The following is a 21,632-nucleotide window of genomic DNA, read 5'->3' on the forward strand; positions in this document are numbered from 1 at the left end:
TATTATTACAGAATGCACACCCAGGATAGGGTACATTGATACAGGAAGGTACCCAAGAGGGGGGACATTATTACAGGATGGAGGCCAAGACAGGGGACATCATTACAGGAAGGGGCCAAGGATTGGGGACATTTTTAGAGGATGGTGCCAGGGCAGAGGACATTATTACAGAATGGACACCCAGGACAGGGTACATTGTTACAGGAAGGGACCAAAGTGGGGGGACATTATTACAGGATGGAGGCCAAAACAGGGGACATTATTACAGGAAGGGGCCATGGACTGGTGGAATAATTACAGAATGGGGCAAGAGCAGGAAGCATTATTACTGGATACAGGCCAGAAAGAGGGACGCTTTTATAAGATAGGGCCCAGTATAGGAGAAATTATTAGAGGATGAGGGCCTGGATGGAGGACATTATAACAGGAGTCCGTACATCAGACCAACATTCATATAGGTACAAATTTGGATCTGTGCCCATATGACTCTAATTATACCACTGCTAAAGGTAGCCCATCAGATTACAATGGGACTATTGAAGAGAATCTCCTGCCAATATTGAACTTATTATCCACTTGATGACTGCAGGGATAGGGTTAATCATGAAAAAGATGGCAGGGAACATACTGGGAAATGGACACTATTTTTGATTTTCTAATGGGGTTTTATACAATCTAAGTACAATTCTATCCAGCAATAAGCTACTGACATTGGACATGGATATCTCTATATGGTTATTTAGAAGCCATACATCACTCTTTCATCCATTTTTTTTATTTTTCTCACTATACATGCTATTTCTGAACAGAAATCTGAGCTCACTCCACCTAACTAATCTTTCATGGTCATTCGCTAAGACCACTGTTGTGAATTCCGTTCTCGAACTCCCTCCTGTGGTCATGAATGGTACTTCGGCGAGCGCTGTCTGTGGACTCCCTCTGGTGGCTGTGAGTGGAGCTGCTGGTTCTGAGATTCCTTCATCAGCTGCCCTCGTTTAGTGCTAGGCTGGCTTCTCTATTTAACTCCCCTCAGATCGTTACTTCATGCCAGCTGTCAATGTCTTAGCACTGGTTCAGATCTCTCCTGGATCTTTCTGATGACCTGTCTACTCCAGCAGAAGCTAAGTCCCTGCTAGTTAATTTGTTGTTTATTGTTTTCTAGTCCAGCTTGCTATCATGATATTGCCTTGCTAGCTGGAAGCTCTGGGATGCAGAGTGGCACCTCCACACCGTGAGTCGGTGTGGGGGTCTTTTTGCACACTCTGCGTGGTATTTTGTAGTTTTTTGTGCTGACCGCAAAGATACCTTTTCTATCCTCTGTCTGTTTAGAGAAGTCTGGCCTCCTTTGCTGAAACCTGTTTCATTCCTGTGTTTGTGACTTCCATCTTAACTCACAGTCAATAAATGTGGGGGGCTGCCTTTTCCTTTGGGGAATTTCTCTGAGGCAAGGTAAGGCTTTATTTCCTATCTGTAGGGGTAGTTAGCTCTTAGGCTGTGAAGAGGCATCTAGGCAGAGTTAGGTACGCTCCACGGCTATTTCTAGTGTGTGTGATAGGATTAGGGTTTCCGGTCAGCAGAGCTCCCACTTCCCAGAGCTTGTCATGTTCTTCAGTTTAACCATCAGGTCTTTCCTAGTGCTCCTAACCACCAGGTCCATAACAGACCACCATTAACTTGCTACATGACCAGCAGCCAAGTTGACTGGTTCAGATCTTATGGGCACTGTCATCATGTCCAACCTAGGAAAATCATGTACAAAACAAAATACCACTTCCAAAAACAAAAAATAATGGATGACAAATTGCCCCAGAAATCCACCTGATCTTCACTATTTTTGAGGACATATCTTTTAGGACTTTTTATGGTAGGCCCTCACACAGTTTTTTATACTCATTTTTACATTTGTCCAGGATGCCTACATTTTTAGGACACAATTTTTATGTAGATTAACTCAAAAAATGTTCAATTTTTGTAAATCTTTACATGTGGTAAGCAATATCCTATTGACATTTTTATAAAGTTTACAGAGCCCTTATATTAAACATTGAATTAATTTTATGAGTTCATTTCATAATATATTATTAATGAATGATTTTTGACCTCATGATCCCATAAGTTGGTTATAAAAAAAATAAAATAAATCAGATTCCGTAAAGGGTCATCTGTAGTTTTCTTTTGACAGCACAGTAAATTATTGGCACTAAACAACATCATTTTGTTTCCTCCCGAGTTCCGAGGAACCTTAATGAGTACAACTCTTGCCCCTGACCACCCAAGGAGTCATGCCATCCATTCGGTGAATTCCTCGCCTATTCTTTTGGCAGGATACACTGCTTTTTCGATTAGAAAGTGTCAAAATATATATAAAAAAGGCTTTGAAGCACTTAGGAAAGAGAGTTTGTAAAACACAGCCTGCTCATTGTTTCCCATAGATAAGCCCAAACACTCTCGGTAAAGTCAACACACTCGTGGATGTAGAAGTGCCTTGGAATATCTTATAAATGAAAGCAAAGCTTACGCTAAGCTCTTCTAAGGACCTCCAGCCATAGAGACAAAGTGGTGTTCTTTTCAGAACAATGCTGTTTAATTAATCAGGCAGCGCTATCTCTATTTAGACTGGTGCCTACAAGAGAATTAGCAATTGTCCTGGCACCTCATTTGTGCCGTAACTCAAGCCAGACATATTCCACTAACAAGCCACCAAAAAGAAGTCACTTTTTAGTCCTTATTGACCTCAAATTGGTGTTAGAAGTGTGTAGTTCTTCGTAAATCTTTGGCACCTCAATGAAACAGATGTGTCATGAAGAGACAATATACGATTGGTCATGATTTGGAGATAAGGTACACCTCCATAGATGAAAGCATCTAGTAAATTACTGTTGTCTAGTCCTACTTTTGATGGAAACCTGTCATGATTTGTCTTCTTTCCAGATGTCCATTATCTGGTTCTCAGAGGTTCCATAATTTGCTATGACATGGCTCTGGTCATGCACTGACTCCTGATATGGTCAACAGCCATTGTGATCACCCCTATATCCAGCCAATGTAAAAATGCCCCAGGGTTCTCGTGATTCCTTCCCCCGTTGGTCTGTGACATGGCTCTGGCCATGTTCTGACTCTAGATCTGTTCAATGACCAGTGCAATCACCCCTATAACCAGCCAATGCCCAAATTCCCCAGGGATCTCAGGATCCCTTCTCCCGTTACTCTAGGACAGTGTTTCCCAAACTCCAGTCATCACGGACCCCACGGGTCATGCTTTCAGGATTTCCATAGTGTTGCACAGGTGAGACAATTCCTGATGCCTTGATGACACTTCCACTACTTGAGCAATACTAAGGAAATCCTGAAAACATGACCCGTGGGGTCTGTGAGGACTGGAGTTTGGGAAACACTGCTCTATGACATGGCTCTGGCCATGTTCTGACTCTAGGTTTGGTCATTGACCATTGCGATCACCCTATATTCAGCCAATGTCAAAATGCCCCAGGGTTCTCGTGATTCCTTCCCCCGTTGGTCTGCAACATGGCTCTGGCCATGTTCTGACTCTAGATCTGTTCAATGACCAGTGCCAGCACCCCTTTATCCAGCCAATGTCAAAATGCCCCAGGGTTCTCGTGATTCCTTCCCTGTTGGTCTGCGACATGGCTCTGGCCATGTTCTGACTCTAGATCTGTTCAATGACCAGTGCGATCACCCCTTTATCCAGCCAATGTCAAAATGCCCCAGGGTTCTCGTGATTCCTTCCCCTGTTGGTCTGCGACATGGCTCTGGCCATGTTCTGACTCTAGATCTGTTCAATGACCAGTGCGATCACCCCTTTATCCAGCCAATGTCAAAATGCCCCAGGGTTCTCGTGATTCCTTCCCCCGTTGGTCTGCGACATGTCTCTGGCCATGTTCTGACTCTAGATCTGTTCAATGACCAGTGCGATCACCCCTATATCCAGCCAAGTCCAAATGCCCTAGGGTTCTCAGGATCCCTTCTCCCGTTACTCTATGACCATGTTTCCCAAACTCCAGTCCTCACGGACCCCACGGGTCGTGTTTTCAGGATTTCCATAGTGTTGCACAGGTGAGACAATTCCCGATGCCTTGATGACACTTCCACTACTTGAACAATACTAAGGAAAGACTGAAAACATGACCAATGGGGTCTGTGAGGACTGGAGTTTGGGAAACACTGCTCTATGACATGGCTCTGGCCATGTTCTGACTCTAGGTTTGCTCATTGACCATTGCGATCACCCTATATTCAGCCAATGCCCAAATGTCCCAGGGTTCTCAGGATCCCTTCCACCATTGCTCTATGCATGGCTCTGGCAAAGTGCCCCAAATTTCTTATGGCCCCCTCCCACATCACTCTACAATAAGTAATAAGTTAATTTTGGTCTACAATGGAGTTTTTGTTCCTGATCCATTTGGTATTGACACAGTTCTTTTTCTGGAACCACATCTACTTGTCTGCTGCCCATCCTGACCTTTTCCTATCTCATGTTCATGATTGAACGCTGCCTGACTCAACCTGTGCACCGTCTGACTATGCTTCCTGCCCTCTATACTGCTTAAAATCACTACTTGATAACATCAGGCTATTTACGCACCAGTCGTTGCTGAAGGAGACTTCTGAAAGGGAATCTGTCAGCAGTTTTTTTCTATGTAATCTGAGATCGGCGTGATGTAGGGGCTGAGACCCCGATTTCAGCGGTGTTACTTATTGGGCTGTGCTTTGCTGTTTCAATGCAATCAGTGTTTTATCAGCAGGAGATTATCACTAGAGGACTCGGTTTCTCATGCCTCCTAGTCCAACCACGCCTCACCACTGATTAGCAGCTTTCAGTCATTATACAGTGTAGACAGAAAGCAGCCAATCAGTGCTGTGGGCGGAGTTACAGCTCAGCATTCTGAACTCAGCAGAGAAAACTGTGATTCCATCACAACTGCTGCACCCAGTAAAATAAGAGAAACATCGCTGGAATCAGGGTCTCTGTCCCTACATCATGATGCTGTCAGATTCCCTTTAATGGGTAGCAACCTGGAGACTTTCTATAGGAAGACCTTTATTGCTTGCAGAAGTCAGACTCTGCGCTCTGTTCTAGTCCTAAAACAAATCCATAAATGACCAATTGGGTCATCATATTTTGTTGTCCTCTTTACAGATCCTTTATCTTTATGACAGTAGATATAAAAGATCCTGAAAGTCTTCACCTAGGTCAAGTTCAAGTGTCAAAATGGTTGGCTTCCTCAATTGGATAAAGGTGGATATTTGACAAAAGGCTGGCTGGTTTTATAACATGGGTATGAGTCATTTACAAATCAAATTCATCTTTGGTGCGCTTCTAGCGTAGAAATCAATACAACCCACACCAAACACTGCCCCTTACACTCCATTTCACCAGCATTAAGTATCACCAAACTGACATTTGAATATATAATTGATGGCTAATTTAATGTCCGACACTGTTTGTCAAGAAAAATGCAAAACTTCCCAGAAATATTCATTTATAAAGAAACCCCGCCCCCGAGGTTCTTTTCACAGGACAATACAGGGAATATCAGCACATTCGTAAGGTTTTATACCTTCCTTCTTGACAAACATAAGTAGGTGAATGGATAGGAAAGTTTTACACTTTCGGGAATCAGTTCCATTGCAATACATGACCCTATGTGCCATAATTTATTTTATACTTACAGGACCGCAGTTTTCCTTACACGGCTTCCTCTCACACATTACACTGAGAAGGTTTGTGATAGGATCTACAGCATTGTTGCACTGACAATTTAGGCATCCATCTTCCCAGGAGCTCCCAAAGTGGTAGACGTTGTTTTTATGCACACAGACCTATAATATTAAAAATAATACAAATATTTAATGATTAGATATACAGCTAGTGTCTTCAGCGCCCCGGGGCATTACTGTACATGTAAGTGTGGGTCCTGTCCGGGTGTGTGAGACTTGGGCTGTGAGGGTCTTAGCTCGGTGCAGGCTGCATGTAGCCGGTGTTGTGGGCTTGCCAGGACCAGATGTTTCACAGTTCAATGAGGGAGACCACTTTTCCAAAATAAACTCTTTACTGAATGGGAATTTGGGAAGGGTTATATGAAAGGGGTAGAGGGTACAAATTCTTTTAGATGTTTCCTTTTTTAGTATGAAGCATTTTCCAAACAGTATGCTTCCTCTGTAGTTTACTCCAGGGCCGGTGAAGTACACGTTTCGTCCTACTTCACCACAACCCAGCTTTGACGCTACAGTCCTGAGCAGCAAGTCTCCTTACTAGCTCTTTGGTTCCACATCCTTTTTCTGCCGCAACTGGCGCCCCGGAGCCCTCGCACTCAGGACACCCCATTAGTCCCATGTACTCAGTCCTGCTTAGGCCCATTACCTTCTGCGTTACAAGCTCTAAGATTTGTGACTCGGCGTCCTCTTCAAGGACCCTTCTCCGGAAGGCCACTCTGTCTCATTGGTCACTTTTCTTTAGGATCTCACTATCCCTTGTCCTTAGTCTCCTCTCACTCCGCATCACCCCTAAGGCAGCTCTGCTCACTTAGCAATTCTAACCCTAACACTAATCTCACTTATGTGGGCCAGTCTCAAATATCAACTCTATTTTACCCTGCAGTCTGTTGCTGGGCAGACTTAACCTTTCACACAGTTCTATGCAAACATTATAACACCTATTTCTATCATGCATTACATTATCACATCCTACATAATAGATTATATCCTTACAATAGGAAGTGATCTATAACTGTCCAATAATCCAGTACCCAGTTGAGATCATAACACTGAATTAAAGGATTTTACTGTTAGGTCACCTTTAAAGGGAATCTGTCACCAGGTTTTTGCTATGTAATCTGAGCGCAACATAATGTATGAACAGAGACCCTGATTCCAGCGATCTGTCACTTACTGGGCTGCTTTCTGTGACATTGATACAATCACTGTTTTCTCTGCTGCAGATCTAGCAGAGCTCAGAATGCTGAGCTCTGTATAACTCCGCCCACATCACTAAACGCCAGCTTTTTGTGCACACTATACATAAGCACAAAGCTGCCAATCAGTGGTGGGGGCGGGGTTACACAGAGCAGCTGACTAAAAGGCACAAGACACCCAGTCCTGTAGTGATAATCTCCTGCTGATAAAATGCTGATTTTATTGAAATAACACAGTTTAGTAAGTGATACATCTCTGGAATCAGGGTCTCAGCTCCTACATTATGGTGCTCTCAGATTACATAGCGAAAAACTGCTGACGGATTCCCTTTAAGCATGCTTAACTAGAGAAGATCTGCCCGTCCGCTCACCTTATCTGCATTACAGGTGACACTGGTGCAGCCGCACTCGTTGATGTGAATAGAGGATGAATATCCGGATGGACAGGTGTCGGTGGAATTGGAACAGCTGCATGTACATTCGTAGGTATCACAGCACTCGGTGGTCTTCCTAGAAAGCCTTTTGTAAGGTGGGCAACTGGGACGACGTAGCAGCGGACAGGTTTCCCTTCTGCAGGCTGATAATATGAAACAAAGGACACAGAACTTCAGCAAGAGACTCGTCACATACAGCATGTAGCACGGTTCCTCCTGTAAGGCCCACGTGGCTGTGGTACCGCCATTTTGGGAGTAGCAGCTAATCCCCAAGGGTCTCAGAAGCCCCTCTCTCCAGTGATCAGGTGATCGAAAGTGGGAGGAGTAATACCTTGGCAAGGGGGTTGTCCTCCCTGGAGAACCATATTTAATAGGAGCCCATAGATTTTGGCAGATTGGACGATTCCCTAATATTTAGGGTGTATTGTGACTCTTCTCTAGTGGCAGATGTTGAGGGAACGAGAGATCAGGCATATTGTATTTCAACATGCCCAATTCTTTCATTCTCAGGGAAAGTAATATGCTGCCATAGGTGTTTGTCAGTAGTTGACTACCCTCTCCACATGCATGCTCAGCTGAGTTGTGCATGCATGTTAAAGGAGCAATGATGGACAACTGCTGGGGTGTACCTAAAATGTACAGACACTTTCCAAAATAGAACGTTCTACTTTCCTGATCTTTGGGGGTCCGACTGCTGCTACTGTCCTCAAGAATCACGAGAATGCGGCTCTACAATCTTGATCGGAGCGGAGTTGCACGTGCCGGACCTCCGCTCCATTCATTGTCTAAGGAACTATTGGAAATGGCAGAGTGCTGTACTTGGTTTTCTCAGATCTCCGGAGGTCCCAACGGTCGGACCCTCAGCAATCAGCAAGATATCCGCCTATCCTATAGATAGGAAATAACTTGATATTTTGTGAATAAACCTTTAAGCCTTAGTTACTATATCAAACATATGAAATATTGTCTCTGTGAATATTCACTACTCAAAAAAATAAAGGGAACACTAATATACCACATCCTAGATATCACTGAATTAAATATTCCAGTTGTAAATCTTTATTCATTGCATAGTGGAATGTGTTAATAACAATGAAACATAACAATTATCAATGTAAATCAGAATGAATATCCCATGGAGGTCTGGATTTGAAATGATACTCAAAATCAAAGTGGAAAATGAAGTTACAGGCTGATCCAACTTCAGTGGAAATTCCTCATGATAAGGAAATGATGCTCAGTATTGTGTGTGGCCACCACGTGCCTGTATGACCTCCCTATAATGGCTGGGCATGCTCCTGATGAGGCGGCGGATGGTCTCCTGAGGGATCTCCTCCCAGACCTGGACCAAAGCATCCGCCAACTCCTGGACAGTCTATGGTGCAACATGACATTGGTGGATGGTGCGAGACATGATGTCCCAGATGTGCTCAATCGGATTCAAGTCTGGGCCAGTCGATAGCTTCAATGCCTTCATCTTGCAGGAACTGCTGACACACTCCAGCCACATAAGGTCTGGCATTGTCCTGCATTAGGAGGAACCCAGGGTCAACCGCACCAGCATATGGTCTCACAAGGGGTCTGAGGATCTCATCTCAGTACCTAATGGCAGTCAGGCTACCTCTGGAGAGCACATGGAGGGCTGTGCAGCCCTCCAAAGAAATGCCACCCCACACCATTACTGACCTACTGCCAAACTGGTCATGCTGAAGGATGTTGCAGGCAGCAGATCACTCTCCACGGCGTCTCCAGATTGTCACGTCTGTCATATGTGCTCAGTGTGAACCTACTTTCATCTGTGAAGAGCACAGGGTGCCAGTGGCGAATTTGCCAATCCTGGTGTTCTGTGACAAATGCCAAGCGTCCTGCACGGTGTTGGGCTGTGAGCACAACCCCTATCTGTGGACGTCGGGCCCTCGGACCATCCTCATGGAGTCGGTTTCTAACCGTTTGTGCAGACACATGCACATTTGTGGCCTGCTGGAGGTCATTTTGCAGGGCTCTGGCAGTGCTGCTCCTGTTCCTCCTTGCACAAAGGCGGAGGTAGCGGTCCTGCTGCTGGGTTGTTTCCCTCCTACGGCCCCCTCCACGTCTCCTGGTGTACTGGCCTGTCTCCTGATAGCGCTTCCACCTCTGGACACTACGCTGACAGACACAGCAAACCTTCTTGCCACAGCTCGCATTGATGTGCCATCCTGGATGAGCTGCATTACCTGAGCCACTTGTGTGGGTTGCAGAGTCCGTCTCATGCTACCACGAGTGTGAAAGCACAACCAACATTCAAAAGTGATGAAAACATCAGCCAGAAAGCATTGGTACTGAGATGTGGTCTGTGGTCCCACCTGCAGAACCACTCCTTTATTGAGGGTGTCTTGATAATTGCCAATAATTTCCATCTGTTGTCTATTCCATTTGCACAACAGCATGTGAAAGTGATTGTCGAACAGTGTTGCTTCCTAAGTGGACAGTGTGATTTCTATATTCTGTTGTTTAAGTGTTCCCTTTATGTTTTTGAGCAGTATATTAGTTTTATATCTTTAGAATATGATTGAAAAAGTTAGGGGGGAATTGGTTTTCAGAGCTTCACATTATTATTGAATTTGGAAACCCAGTTCTGCTGCATCTAAACTGATATAATATATTCCATATCACTGGTATTGTATAAGTGAAATGGAATTTCCAGGACATGATGGGAGAAAACAACGTTCGCCATAAAGGAAGGGGGTGCTCACCGCACATCAGCTCGGGAAACTAAACAGCGCCATCTGCTGTCCTTGTGGAAAACTGCTAAAAAATGAATCTATATAATTCTCCGGAATTTCCATAAATAATGCTTTTTTTTCTTTGCATCATGATTAAGATTAAATATTCCTACATGGACAAAGATATGGATGGGTTAAGACGAGACAGGAATCTATATTAGGAATCAATCTAATTTTTAGGGACCTAGGAAAATTGAGTATTGATCTCATAGGAACTATTATAAGAGCCATACTGATTGTTACCCAGTTTATCTTTATTAAGCTCCTCTTTGGCATTTTTTTACCTTCCAGGAGAGGAGTTATATGTTATTTCGATATACATAATAGGTTCTCAGAATGTGCTGTAGTCCCATGCAAAACTATGATTTGTGGCACATGACAAACTCAGCCCTGCTATGTGAGATAAGCTCAGATCTGCTGATATATATATGTATGTTTTACGTAAATCCACATTATCATCTTATCTCACTATGATTTATACAAAATGACAAACTCAGCTCTGCTACATCAGGCAATCTCTGCATTGCTGCATTTGATGCTTACACCTGCAACGTTGGACAAACTCAGCTCTGCTATTCTCAGCAAACTCGCTCTGCTATTCTCAGAAAACTCAGCTCTGCTATTCTCAGAAAACTCAGACCTGCTATTCTCAGCAAACTCGCTCTGCTATTCTCAGTAAACTCAGCTCTGCTATTCTCAGCAAACTCAGCTCTGCTATTCTCAGCAAACTCAGCTCTGCTATTCTCAGAAAACTCAGCTCTGCTATTCTCAGCAAACTCAGCTCTGCTATTCTCAGAAAACTCAGCTCTGCTATTCTCAGCAATCTCAGCTCTGCTGTATGGCCCAAACTGAATTCCACCATATCAGACAAGTTCGGCCCCGCTGCATCTATTTTTAGGCAGTCAAAGCGTCGGATCCATGTAAATATATACGTGTGACTGATGCAGCTGTCACATTTGACAGCCAGTCTGCTGTACAGTCAGGAACATATGCTTGCGCCCCGCTTATGGTTCTCTCTGGAGTTTCCCGTGTGAAAAGCCTTTTTCTCGGCGTTATCGCCTCTCGAAGGAAGCTCACTGCTTTGGAATGTGTAGAGAAAATCCTTGGCCAAGCTGGTGGTATGGAATCGGAGTTTGGGTAATAATACGGAGGGATCAAGAGTTTCGTAGCAGAATATAAAAAAAAAGAGTCAGATTGAAACCAAAGGTTAAGTGTTGAAAGAATCAGCAGCCGAATGTGGATTTCATGTCATTTTTTTTTTTATTTATGGCCGATCAGATCTTCACATTACACAACAGGCCGACCCTACAAACATAGATGGGATAATGCGCCCCCATACACCAAGAATTTAGGGAGGAATTCTGTAATGGGAACAGTAGTGGCTATATTATTCCATTTAGAGGGACGTACATGGGGGGAAGGAGGGCCCCCTGCCACACCACTTATATACTTGTTTCGACACCATCAGCAGAGGTTCAGGAGGTCCACCTTTTATCACTTTTCATTCAAATGAATACAATAAGTGTCCTTCATCCTGGTCTGTACTAAACAGGCAACTCAATGATTTGAATAGACTCCGTGTAATACCCAATTTCCCCTCTGGAGGCACTGCAGGGAAATTGAACGCTTACTGATTGGCTTCTCGACTGATCGGTGAGAGCCTCAGCAGAAGGTCACCTTGTAGTACACCTATGACTTAGCAAGTAGGTATTGACCAAAGTTGAGAGCCACTTTATTGCCTTTAATGCAAGAATCTACACTCACCGGCCACTTTATTAGGTACACCATGCTAGTAACGGGTTGGACCCCCTTTTGCCTTCAGAACTGCCTCAATTCTTCGTGGCATAGATTCAACAAGGTGCTGGAAGCATTTCTCAGAGATTTTGGTCCATATTGACATGATGGCATCACACAGTTGCCGCAGATTTGTCGGCTGCACATCCCAAAGATGCTCCATACAAGGCAGGATGGATCCATGCTTTCATGTTGTTTACGCCAAATTCTGACCCTACCATCCGAATGTCGCAGCAGAAATCGAGACTCATCAGACCAAGCAACGTTTTTCCAATCTTCTACTGTCCAATTTCGATGAGCTTGTACAAATTGTAGCCTCAGTTTCCTGTTCTTAGCTGAAAGGAGTGGTACCCGGTGTGGTCTTCTGCTGCTGTAGCCCATCTGCCTCAAAGTTCGACGCACTGTGCGTTCAGAGATGCTCTTAGGCCTACCTTGGTTGTAACGGGTGGCGATTTGAGTCACTGTTGCCTTTCTATCAGCTCGAACCAGTCTGCCCATTCTCCTCTGACCTCTGGCATCAACAAGGCATTTCCGCCCACAGAACTGCCGCTCACTGGATTTTTTTTCTTTTTCGGACCATTCTCTGTAAACCCTAGAGATGGTTGTGCGTGAAAATCCCAGTAGATCAGCAGTTTCTGAAATACTCAGACCAGCCCTTCTGGCACCAACAACCATGCCACGTTCAAAGGCACTCAAATCACCTTTCTTCCCCATACTGATGCTCGGTTTGAACTGCAGGAGATTGTCTTGACCATGTCTACATGCCTAAATGCACTGAGTTGCCGCCATGTGATTGGCTGATTAGAAATTAAGTGTTAACAAGAAGTTGGACAGGTATACCTAATAAAGTGGCCAGTGAGTGTATATGGACGGGGTTTTTGAAACCACAAACCATAAAGACAATAAAAAACAAAACCAGTGTTAAACCTACCACACTCATAGATGGGTTTGCATTCTCCCGGGTTGGTCAGGACTAGCTCCATTCCATTCTCACAATGTGGCACTGGAGGGATTTCACAGGAGGCTTTATCACAAACTGGAATACAACATGTAAAAAAATAAGGTTAAGTATATATTTTTAATAAACTGACAAAAAATAAATAAAACTTTTTAAAAAAATATAGACCAGTGGTGCTAATTTTTTTCAGGTCATCGGGCCACTTCAAGAAACCCCACTATGGAACCCTACCACCCATCACCATACTGTGGTGGTCATGTTGTTCTTTGTGCCATTTTATTTGCCGGTCATTGTGGCTTGGTGATATGTCATTAATATGAGCCAAAAACGAAAACAATAATTCCCTAATATAAGCGCAACACGTAGCCAGGACCCCTTTAACAGCATTCATACACCTTTATTAAATTGTAGAATTCTTTGAAAATCACAAAAAAATTCAGACTTCACAAATAGTATTTAGACTCCAGAACCCAAAATTAATTTAGGCCTGACTGTAAAACTAAATTGAGACCTAAAAATCAATTCAAACCCCAGTCCTCAGACCTCCCAAACATTTGATAGTTTAGACCCAAGAAAATGAGTTCAGAACAAAGATTTCAGGACCCAAAAGTTAATTCAGATTAAAGACCTCAGACTCCATGAAAATGAATCCAGACCTCAAAAATTAATTCAGACTAGAAAGAGTTATATCAGACCAGGAGCCCAAACAATTAACTCAGATCTCTGACCGCCTAAACATTAATTAAGACATCTGATCCTAGATCCAAAAATTATTTCATACTCACACGTCAATCAAGCTCAAGATGGTCATACTATAGACCATACTCACTCACCTCTCTGGCCTCTCAGGTCCTCACCGGCACCCATCTGGTCCTCGTCTAACCATCTGATCCTCACCGCTTGTGCCTCACATGCTGAGATGGGATTCCAGGCTTTCATGACACCAGAGATGGTTCTGCGAAAGTGCACAAAGGTTCATGACATGTGCAATGACCTTAGATGCACATGGACATAACCATCCTTGGTCTCTTCATGGCCAGTGGTCCTGACTCAGTGTGAGATGCCTGGGGATCTTAGAGCAAGCGGAGGAGATCAGAAGATGAGATGAGGACCAGACGCTGAGGAGTGCATGGACTAATTAGCTGAGTAGTGAGATATTTATAAGTATTTTTTTCTTATTTTAAAGCTGTCACCAGGTTTGACCGATAGGAGGTAAGGTCACCACCTTTCAGGTCTAATATACAGCATTCTATAAGGCTATATATCTGCCCCCAACCTGACCTGAAAGAGGAGAAAAAAAGCTCATAAAATACTCAACTGCTGGGCGTTCCAGTCCGAGGGGTATGGTTGGCCATGGTCAGGCACCTCCCATATCCTGTCCCAACATCATAATAACAGTCTTCCCGGCATCGTGCTCCTTCACAGGCGTACTTCTCTGCCCTGTTGAGGGCAAAGTAATGTACTGCAGTGCGCAGGTGTCGGGAAAGGTCAAAGGGCCCCAACGCATGCGCACTGCAGTACTTTACTCTGCCCTAGTCAGGGCATAGAAGTGCGCCTGTGGAGGAGCACAATGCCGGGGAGACTGTGTGGATGAGATAGGGACGCGTCACCCGCAAGAAGGAGGACAACATCGCTAGAAGAAGGGAGGTACAGGACCAAGGCCAGCGACACCCCTCGGACCGGAAGGCCCTGCAGGTCGGGTTGGGGACAGATATGCAGCATTTTAGAATGCTGTATATAAGGCCTGAATGGTGGTGGCCTTTACCTCATATCGGCCAAACCTGGTTACAGGTTTCCTTTGGCCTTTTGATGGCCCTTTATTGTACAGAAAAATGGTTGCCAGTGGGTGCAATTTTGCTGAATCCCCATGTAAATAAATTATAAAAAAATCCACATTTTGGCGAATGCAGATTTTTGTAAAATTCAATTCTACTTGATAGAAAAAAATGTAAAAAAAATAAAAAAAAATAATCAAAAACAAATATTTTATATGTTGTAAACAAAGATAAGGACTAGGCAGCAAATGTGGTTCTTGGCCTTTATCAGCTGTCGAAAATCTGCGCTGACAGCAACACATCCCATTCAGCTTAATCTCTGAAATTTTAATGTGAAATGGTTTCAGAGGAAGGAAAAAAAATAAATGTAATGTAGAACATACAGAAAATCAAAGCAGCGTAAGCCGGAGATTTCTACTCAATAAAGCTCTGACATTTCATCTAAAGCCTGGGGCGACCATGCTTTATACCTACACGGGCAGATTAAGACCCAACATGACATAAAGTTTCCATGGAAAGGAAGTCAAAAATTTGTCAAAGGAGGGATTAAAGAAATTTCAAATCATTAACTAAAAAGTGTTTACATGTTAAAAAAAAAAAGTGGTTTTCACAACAGGAGAAGAATTGTTATGTTCCTTCTTGGTGTTTCTCTCTATGGTAACATCTCGGCAGCAGGAAGAGACCATCGGTGAACCAACTTGTCTGAACAGGATGTAACCTTCAGAGACGGCAGAAATCCTCACCTTACCCTGAGGTCTTTCCACTATGTTTAGTCTCGCCCAAGTTTTTACATACAAAAGACACCTGAAGGTGTAGAAGTGATTAAGTGTGTCATCGAGAAGAATTCAAGAAAATATGAGTAACACAGTAGGAACTTGGCAGGGAAAGGGGTTATCCCCTAAAAAAGCATGATTGTATGATTGCTAGGGATCACCAATCACTAGATCAGGGGATCAAAAGGACTTTAGACATGTAGACTTGGGACCCCAATTTGGTGATTATGAATTCAGTATTTCCACGGATTTGTGAAAGATTAGGACATTTAAAAAAAACATCAAGTAAGAGGACAATTCTTTTAATTAGAAATGAATGGATCTTTTGAAATTCGAATTCACACTTTCAGAGAGAGAGCGGACCCCGCTTACAATAACAGCTTACACTCTACAGTAGAAAGAAGGGACCCTGCTGACCATAAGAGCTTACACTCTACAGGAGAGAGAGGACCCCACTGACCATAAGAGCTTACACTCTACAGGAGAGAGAGGGGACCCCGCTGACCATAAGAGCTTACACTCTACAGGAGAGAGAGGACCCTACTGACCGTAAGAGCTTACACTCTACAGGAGAGAGGACCTCACTGACCATAAGAGCTTACACTCTACAGGAAATAGAGAGAGAGGACCCCACTGACCATAAGAGCTTACACTCTACAGGAGAGAGAGGACCCTGTTATGATCCTAATGGCAGAGGATCTCAGGAGTACCATCTAAGTCTGCAAACACAAAAAGCCAGCTCATAGGGAAGTGGTAACTTGACTGACCGTATACCTGATCCTAACACAAACAACTAGCAGCAGCCGGGGAACGTACCTACGTTGGTTCTAGACGTCTCGCGCCAGCCGGAGAACTAACTAACCCTTTCAGAGAAAATAAGACCTCTCTTGCCTCAAGAGAAAGGACCCCAAAGTTATAATACAAGCCCCCAACAAATAATAACGGTGAGGTAAGAAGAAATGACAAACGTAAGAATGAACTAGATTTAGCAAAGAGAGGCCCACTGACTAATAGCAGAAAATAGAAAGATGACTTATACGGTCAGCAAAAAACCCTACAAAATATCCACGTTGAATATCCAAGAACCCCCGCACCGACTAACGGTGTGGGGGGAGGATAACAGCCCCCCTTGAGCTTCCAGCAAAATCAGGAATCACATTTTAAACAAAGCTGGAACAAAATAAGGGAAATTCAAATGCACAAAAATAAGAAAGCAGGACTTAGCTTATCTTGCAAAATCAGGAGACCAGGAGACAGGAGAAAACAGACAAGGTCTGATAACAACGAATCCAGGCACAATACAGAGTATCCAGGAAGTTTATATAGGCACACCCAGACCAAACGAAGCAGGTGAGTGCCAACCTGGGGAAAGACACTCAAAGTGCCATACCGCTAATGACCACAAGAGGGAGCCAAGAACTATAGTTCACAACAGTACCCCCCCCTTTAAGGAGGGGTCACCGAACCCTCACCAAGACCACCAGGGCGATCAGGATGAGCAGCGTGAAAGGCACGAACCAAATCGGCCGCATGAACATCAGAGGCGACCACCCAGGAATTGTCCTCCTGACCATAGCCCTTCCATTTGACCAGATACTGAAGCCTCCGTCTAGAGAGACGAGAGTCCAAGATCTTCTCCACCACATACTCCAACTCGCCCTCAACCAACACCGGAGCAGGAGGCTCAACAGCAGGAACCATAGGCACCACGTACCGCCGTAACAAAGACCTATGGAACACATTGTGAATGGCAAACGACACCGGAAGATCCAAATGAAACGACACCGGATTAAGGACTTCCAAAATTTTATAAGGACCAATAAAGCGAGGCTTAAACTTAGGAGAGGAAACCTTCAGAGGGACATACCGAGAAGACAACCGAACCAAATCCCCAACACGAAGTCGGGGACCCACACCGCGGCGGCGGTTGGCAAAGCGCTGAGCCTTCTCCTGTGACAACTTCAAGTTGTCCACCACAAGATTCCAAATCCGCTGCAACCTATCCACCAGGGAATCCACCCCAGGACAGTCAGAAGGTTCAACATGACCCGAGGAAAACCGCGGATGAAAACCAGAGTTGCAGAAAAATGGCGAAACTAAAGTAGCGGAACTTGCCCGATTAAGGGCAAACTCAGCCAGTGGCAAGAAAGTCACCCAATCATCCTGATCCGCAGAAACAAAACATCTCAAATAAGCCTCCAGCGTCTGATTAGTTCGCTCCGTTTGGCCATTAGTCTGAGGATGAAAGGCAGATGAAAATGACAAATCGATGCCCATCCTAGCACAAAAGGATCACCAGAATCTGGACACAAACTGGGATCCTCTGTCAGACACGATATTCTCAGGAATGCCGTGCAAACGAACCACATTCTGAAAGAACAAAGGAACCAAATCGGAAGAGGAAGGCAACTTAGGCAAGGGCACCAAATGGACCATCTTGGAAAAACGATCACAGACCACCCAGATGACAGACATTCCTTGAGACACCGGAAGATCTGAAATGAAATCCATGGAAATGTGCGTCCAAGGCCTCTTCGGGACGGGCAAGGGCAAAAGTAACCCGCTGGCACGAGAACAGCAAGGCTTAGCCCGAGCACAAATCCCACAGGACTGCACAAAAGATCGCACATCCCGCGACAGGGACGGCCACCAAAAGGACCTAGCCACCAAATCTCTGGTACCAAAAATCCCAGGATGCCCTGCCAACACTGAGGAATGAACCTCGGAAATAACTCTACTGGTCCATTTATCAGGAACAAACAGTCTGTCAGGTGGGCAAGAGTCAGGTCTACCAGCCTGAAATCTCTGCAACACACGTCGCAAATCAGGAGAAATGGCCGACAAGATTACTCCCTCTTTAAGAATACCCGCTGGCTCTGCGACTCCAGGAGAGTCAGGCACAAAACTCCCAGAAAGAGCATCAGCCTTCACATTCTTTGAACCAGGCAGGTACGAGACCACAAAGTCAAAACGGGAGAAAAACAACGACCAACGAGCCTGTCTAGGATTCAAGCGTTTAGCGGACTCGAGGTACATCAGATTTTTATGATCAGTCAAGACCACCACACGATGCTTAGCTCCCTCGAGCCAATGACGCCACTCCTCAAATGCCCACTTCATAGCCAACAACTCCCGATTACCAACATCATAGTTCCGCTCAGCAGGCGAAAACTTCCTAGAAAAAAAAGCACATGGTCTCATCACAGAGCAACCAGAGCCTTTTTGCGACAAAACAGCCCCTGCACCGATCTCAGAAGCGTCTACTTCAACCTGAAAGGGAAGTGAGACATCAGGCTGGCACAAAACAGGCGCCGAAGTAAACCGGCGCTTCAGCTCCCGGAAAGCCTCCACGGCCGCAGGAGCCCAATTAGCAACATCAGAACCTTTCTTGGTCATATCCGTCAAAGGTTTTACAATGCTAGAAAAATTAGCAATAAAACGACGGTAGAAATTAGCAAAACCCAAGAACTTCTGAAGACTCTTAACGGACGTGGGTTGAGTCCAATCATGAATAGCTCGGACCTTGACTGGGTCCATCTCCACAGTAGAAGGGGCAAAAATAAAACCCAAAAAGGAAATCTTCTGCACTCCAAAGAGACACTTTGAGCCCTTCACAAACAAAGCATTATCACGCAAAACCTGAAACACCATCCTGACCTGTTTTACATGAGAATCCCAATCATCAGAGAAAACCAGAATATCATCCAGATAAACAATCATAAATTTATCCAGATACTTCCGGAAAATGTCATGCATAAAGGACTGAAACACTGAGGGGGCATTAGAAAGCCCAAAAGGCATCACCAAGTACTCAAAATGACCTTCGGGCGTATTGAACGCAGTTTTCCATTCATCTCCCTGCTTAATGCGCACAAGGTTGTACGCACCGCGAAGATCTATCTTGGTGAACCACTTGGCACCCTTAATCCGGGCAAACAAGTCCGACAATAGTGGCAAAGGATACTGAAATTTGACAGTGATTTTATTCAAAAGCCGATAGTCTATACACGGTCTCAAAGAGCCGTCTTTCTTGGCCACAAAAAAGAATCCCGCACCAAGAGGGGAAGAGGATGGACGAATATGTCCCTTCTCTAAAGACTCCTTAATATAAGCACGCATCGCGGCATGCTCAGGTACAGACAGATTAAATAGTCGTCCCTTAGGAAATTTACTACCAGGAATCAAATCTATAGCGCAGTCACAGTCCCTATGAGGAGGAAGGGCACTGGACCTGGACTCACTAAATACATCCTGATAGTCGAACAAATACTCAGGGACTTCAGAAGGAGTAGAAGAAGCAATAGACACCGACGAGGAATCGCAATGAATTCCCTGACAACCCCAACTTGACACGGACATAGCCTTCCAATCCAAAACTGGATTATGGGTCTGTAACCATGGCAGACCCAGAACGACCAAATCCTGCATTTTATGCAAAACAAGAAAACGAATCACCTCCCGATGTTCAGGAGACATGCACATGGTCACTTGTGTCCAATACTGCGGTTTATTCTCCGCCAATGGCGTAGCATCAATTCCTCTAAGAGGAATAGGATTTTCTAAAGGCTCTAGGACAAAGCCACAGCGCTTGGCAAACGATAAATCCATAAGACTCAGAGCAGCACCTGAATCCACAAACGCCATAACAGGGTAGGAAGATAATGAGCAAATCAAAGTCACAGACAAAATGAACTTAGGCTGCAAATTACCAATGGCGACAGGACTAACCACCTTTGATGGCCGTTTAGAGCATGCCGAGATAACATGTGTAGAATCACCACAGTAAAAACACAACCCATTCTGACGCCTATGATTTTGCCGTTCGGTTCTAGTCAGGATTCTATCACATTGCATTGAGTCAGGTGTCCGTTCAGACAACACTGCCAGAGGATTAGCAGTTTTGCGCTCCCGCAAACGCCGATCAACCTGGAAGGCCAGAGCCATAGAATCATTCAGACTTGTAGGAATGGGAAAACCCACCATCACATTCTTAATGGCTTCAGAAAGGCCATTTCTGAAATTTGCGGCCAGAGCACACTCATTCCATTGAGTAAGCACGGACCATTTCCGAAATTTTTGGCAGTACACCTCAGCTTCATCCTGGCCCTGAGAGATAGCCAGCAATGCTTTTTCTGCCTGTATTTCAAGATGGGCTCCTCATAAAGCAATCCGAGCGCCAGAAAAAAACGCATCAATATTTGCCAATGCCGGATCTCCTGGCACCAATGAGAAAGCCCAATCCTGAGGGTCGCCACGCAAGAAGGAGATAACAATTTTAACTTGTTGAGCTGAGTCTCCAGATGAACGAGGTCTCAAAGATAGAAACAATTTACAATTATTCCTAAAATTCCCAAATTTAAATCGATCTCCAGAGAACAGCTCAGGAATAGGTATCTTAGGTTCTGACATAGGACTGCTAATAACAAAATCCTAAATGCCCTGCACACGAGCAGCAAGCTGATCCACACTAGTAATCAGAGTCTGAACATTCATGTCTGCAGCAGAGCTTCAAGCCACTCAGAGATAAAGGGGAGGAAGAAAAACAAACAAACAAAAAAAAACCTCAGACTTCTTTTCTTATAGTCCCGCTTCAGCAATGCACTTTTTAGGCCTGGATTACTGTTATGATCCTAATGGCAGAGGATCTCAGGAGTACCAGCTAAGTCTGCAAACACAAAAAGCCAGCTCATAGGGAAGTGGTAACTTGATTGACCGTATACCTGATCCTAACACAAACAACTAGCAGCAGCCGGGGAACGTACCTACGTTGGTTCTAGACTTCTCGCGCCAGCCGGAGAACTAACTAACCCTTTCAGAGAAAATAAGACCTCTCTTGCCTCAAGAGAAAGGACTCCAAAGTTATAATACAAGCCCCCAACAAATAATAACGGTGAGGTAAGAAGAAATGACAAACGTAAGAATGAACTAGATTTAGCAAAGAGAGGCCCACTGACTAATAGCAGAAAATAGAAAGATGACTTATACGGTCAGCAAAAAACCCTACAAAATATCCACGCTGAATATCCAAGAACCCCCGCACCGACTAACGGTGTGGGGGGAGGATAACAGCCCCCCTTGAGCTTCCAGCAAAATCAGGAATCACATTTTAAACAAAGCTGGAACAAAATAAGGGAAATTCAAATGCACAAAAATAAGAAAGCAGGACTTAGCTTATCTTGCAAAATCAGGAGACCAGGAGACAGG

The 21,632-nt window shown here is 44.4% G+C and overlaps 1 protein-coding gene across 1 annotated transcript in view; it reads right to left on the reverse strand.

Annotated features, from left to right (window-relative positions):
* The window catches only part of VWF (von Willebrand factor), a 204,303-nt gene that overhangs the window by 31,859 nt on the left and 150,812 nt on the right, over window positions 1-21,632 (reverse strand). The window contains exons 41-43 of the mRNA XM_077266531.1: window positions 12,854-12,958; window positions 7,304-7,509; window positions 5,692-5,841 (exon numbers count right to left, since the gene is read on the reverse strand). Coding sequence (XP_077122646.1) covers window positions 5,692-5,841; window positions 7,304-7,509; window positions 12,854-12,958 — 461 coding nt within the window. The remainder of the gene's footprint in view (window positions 1-5,691; window positions 5,842-7,303; window positions 7,510-12,853; window positions 12,959-21,632) is intronic.

The sequence above is a fragment of the Ranitomeya variabilis genome, chromosome 5, assembly GCF_051348905.1.
Source record: "Ranitomeya variabilis isolate aRanVar5 chromosome 5, aRanVar5.hap1, whole genome shotgun sequence".
NCBI classification, from domain to species: Eukaryota; Metazoa; Chordata; class Amphibia; order Anura; family Dendrobatidae; genus Ranitomeya; species Ranitomeya variabilis.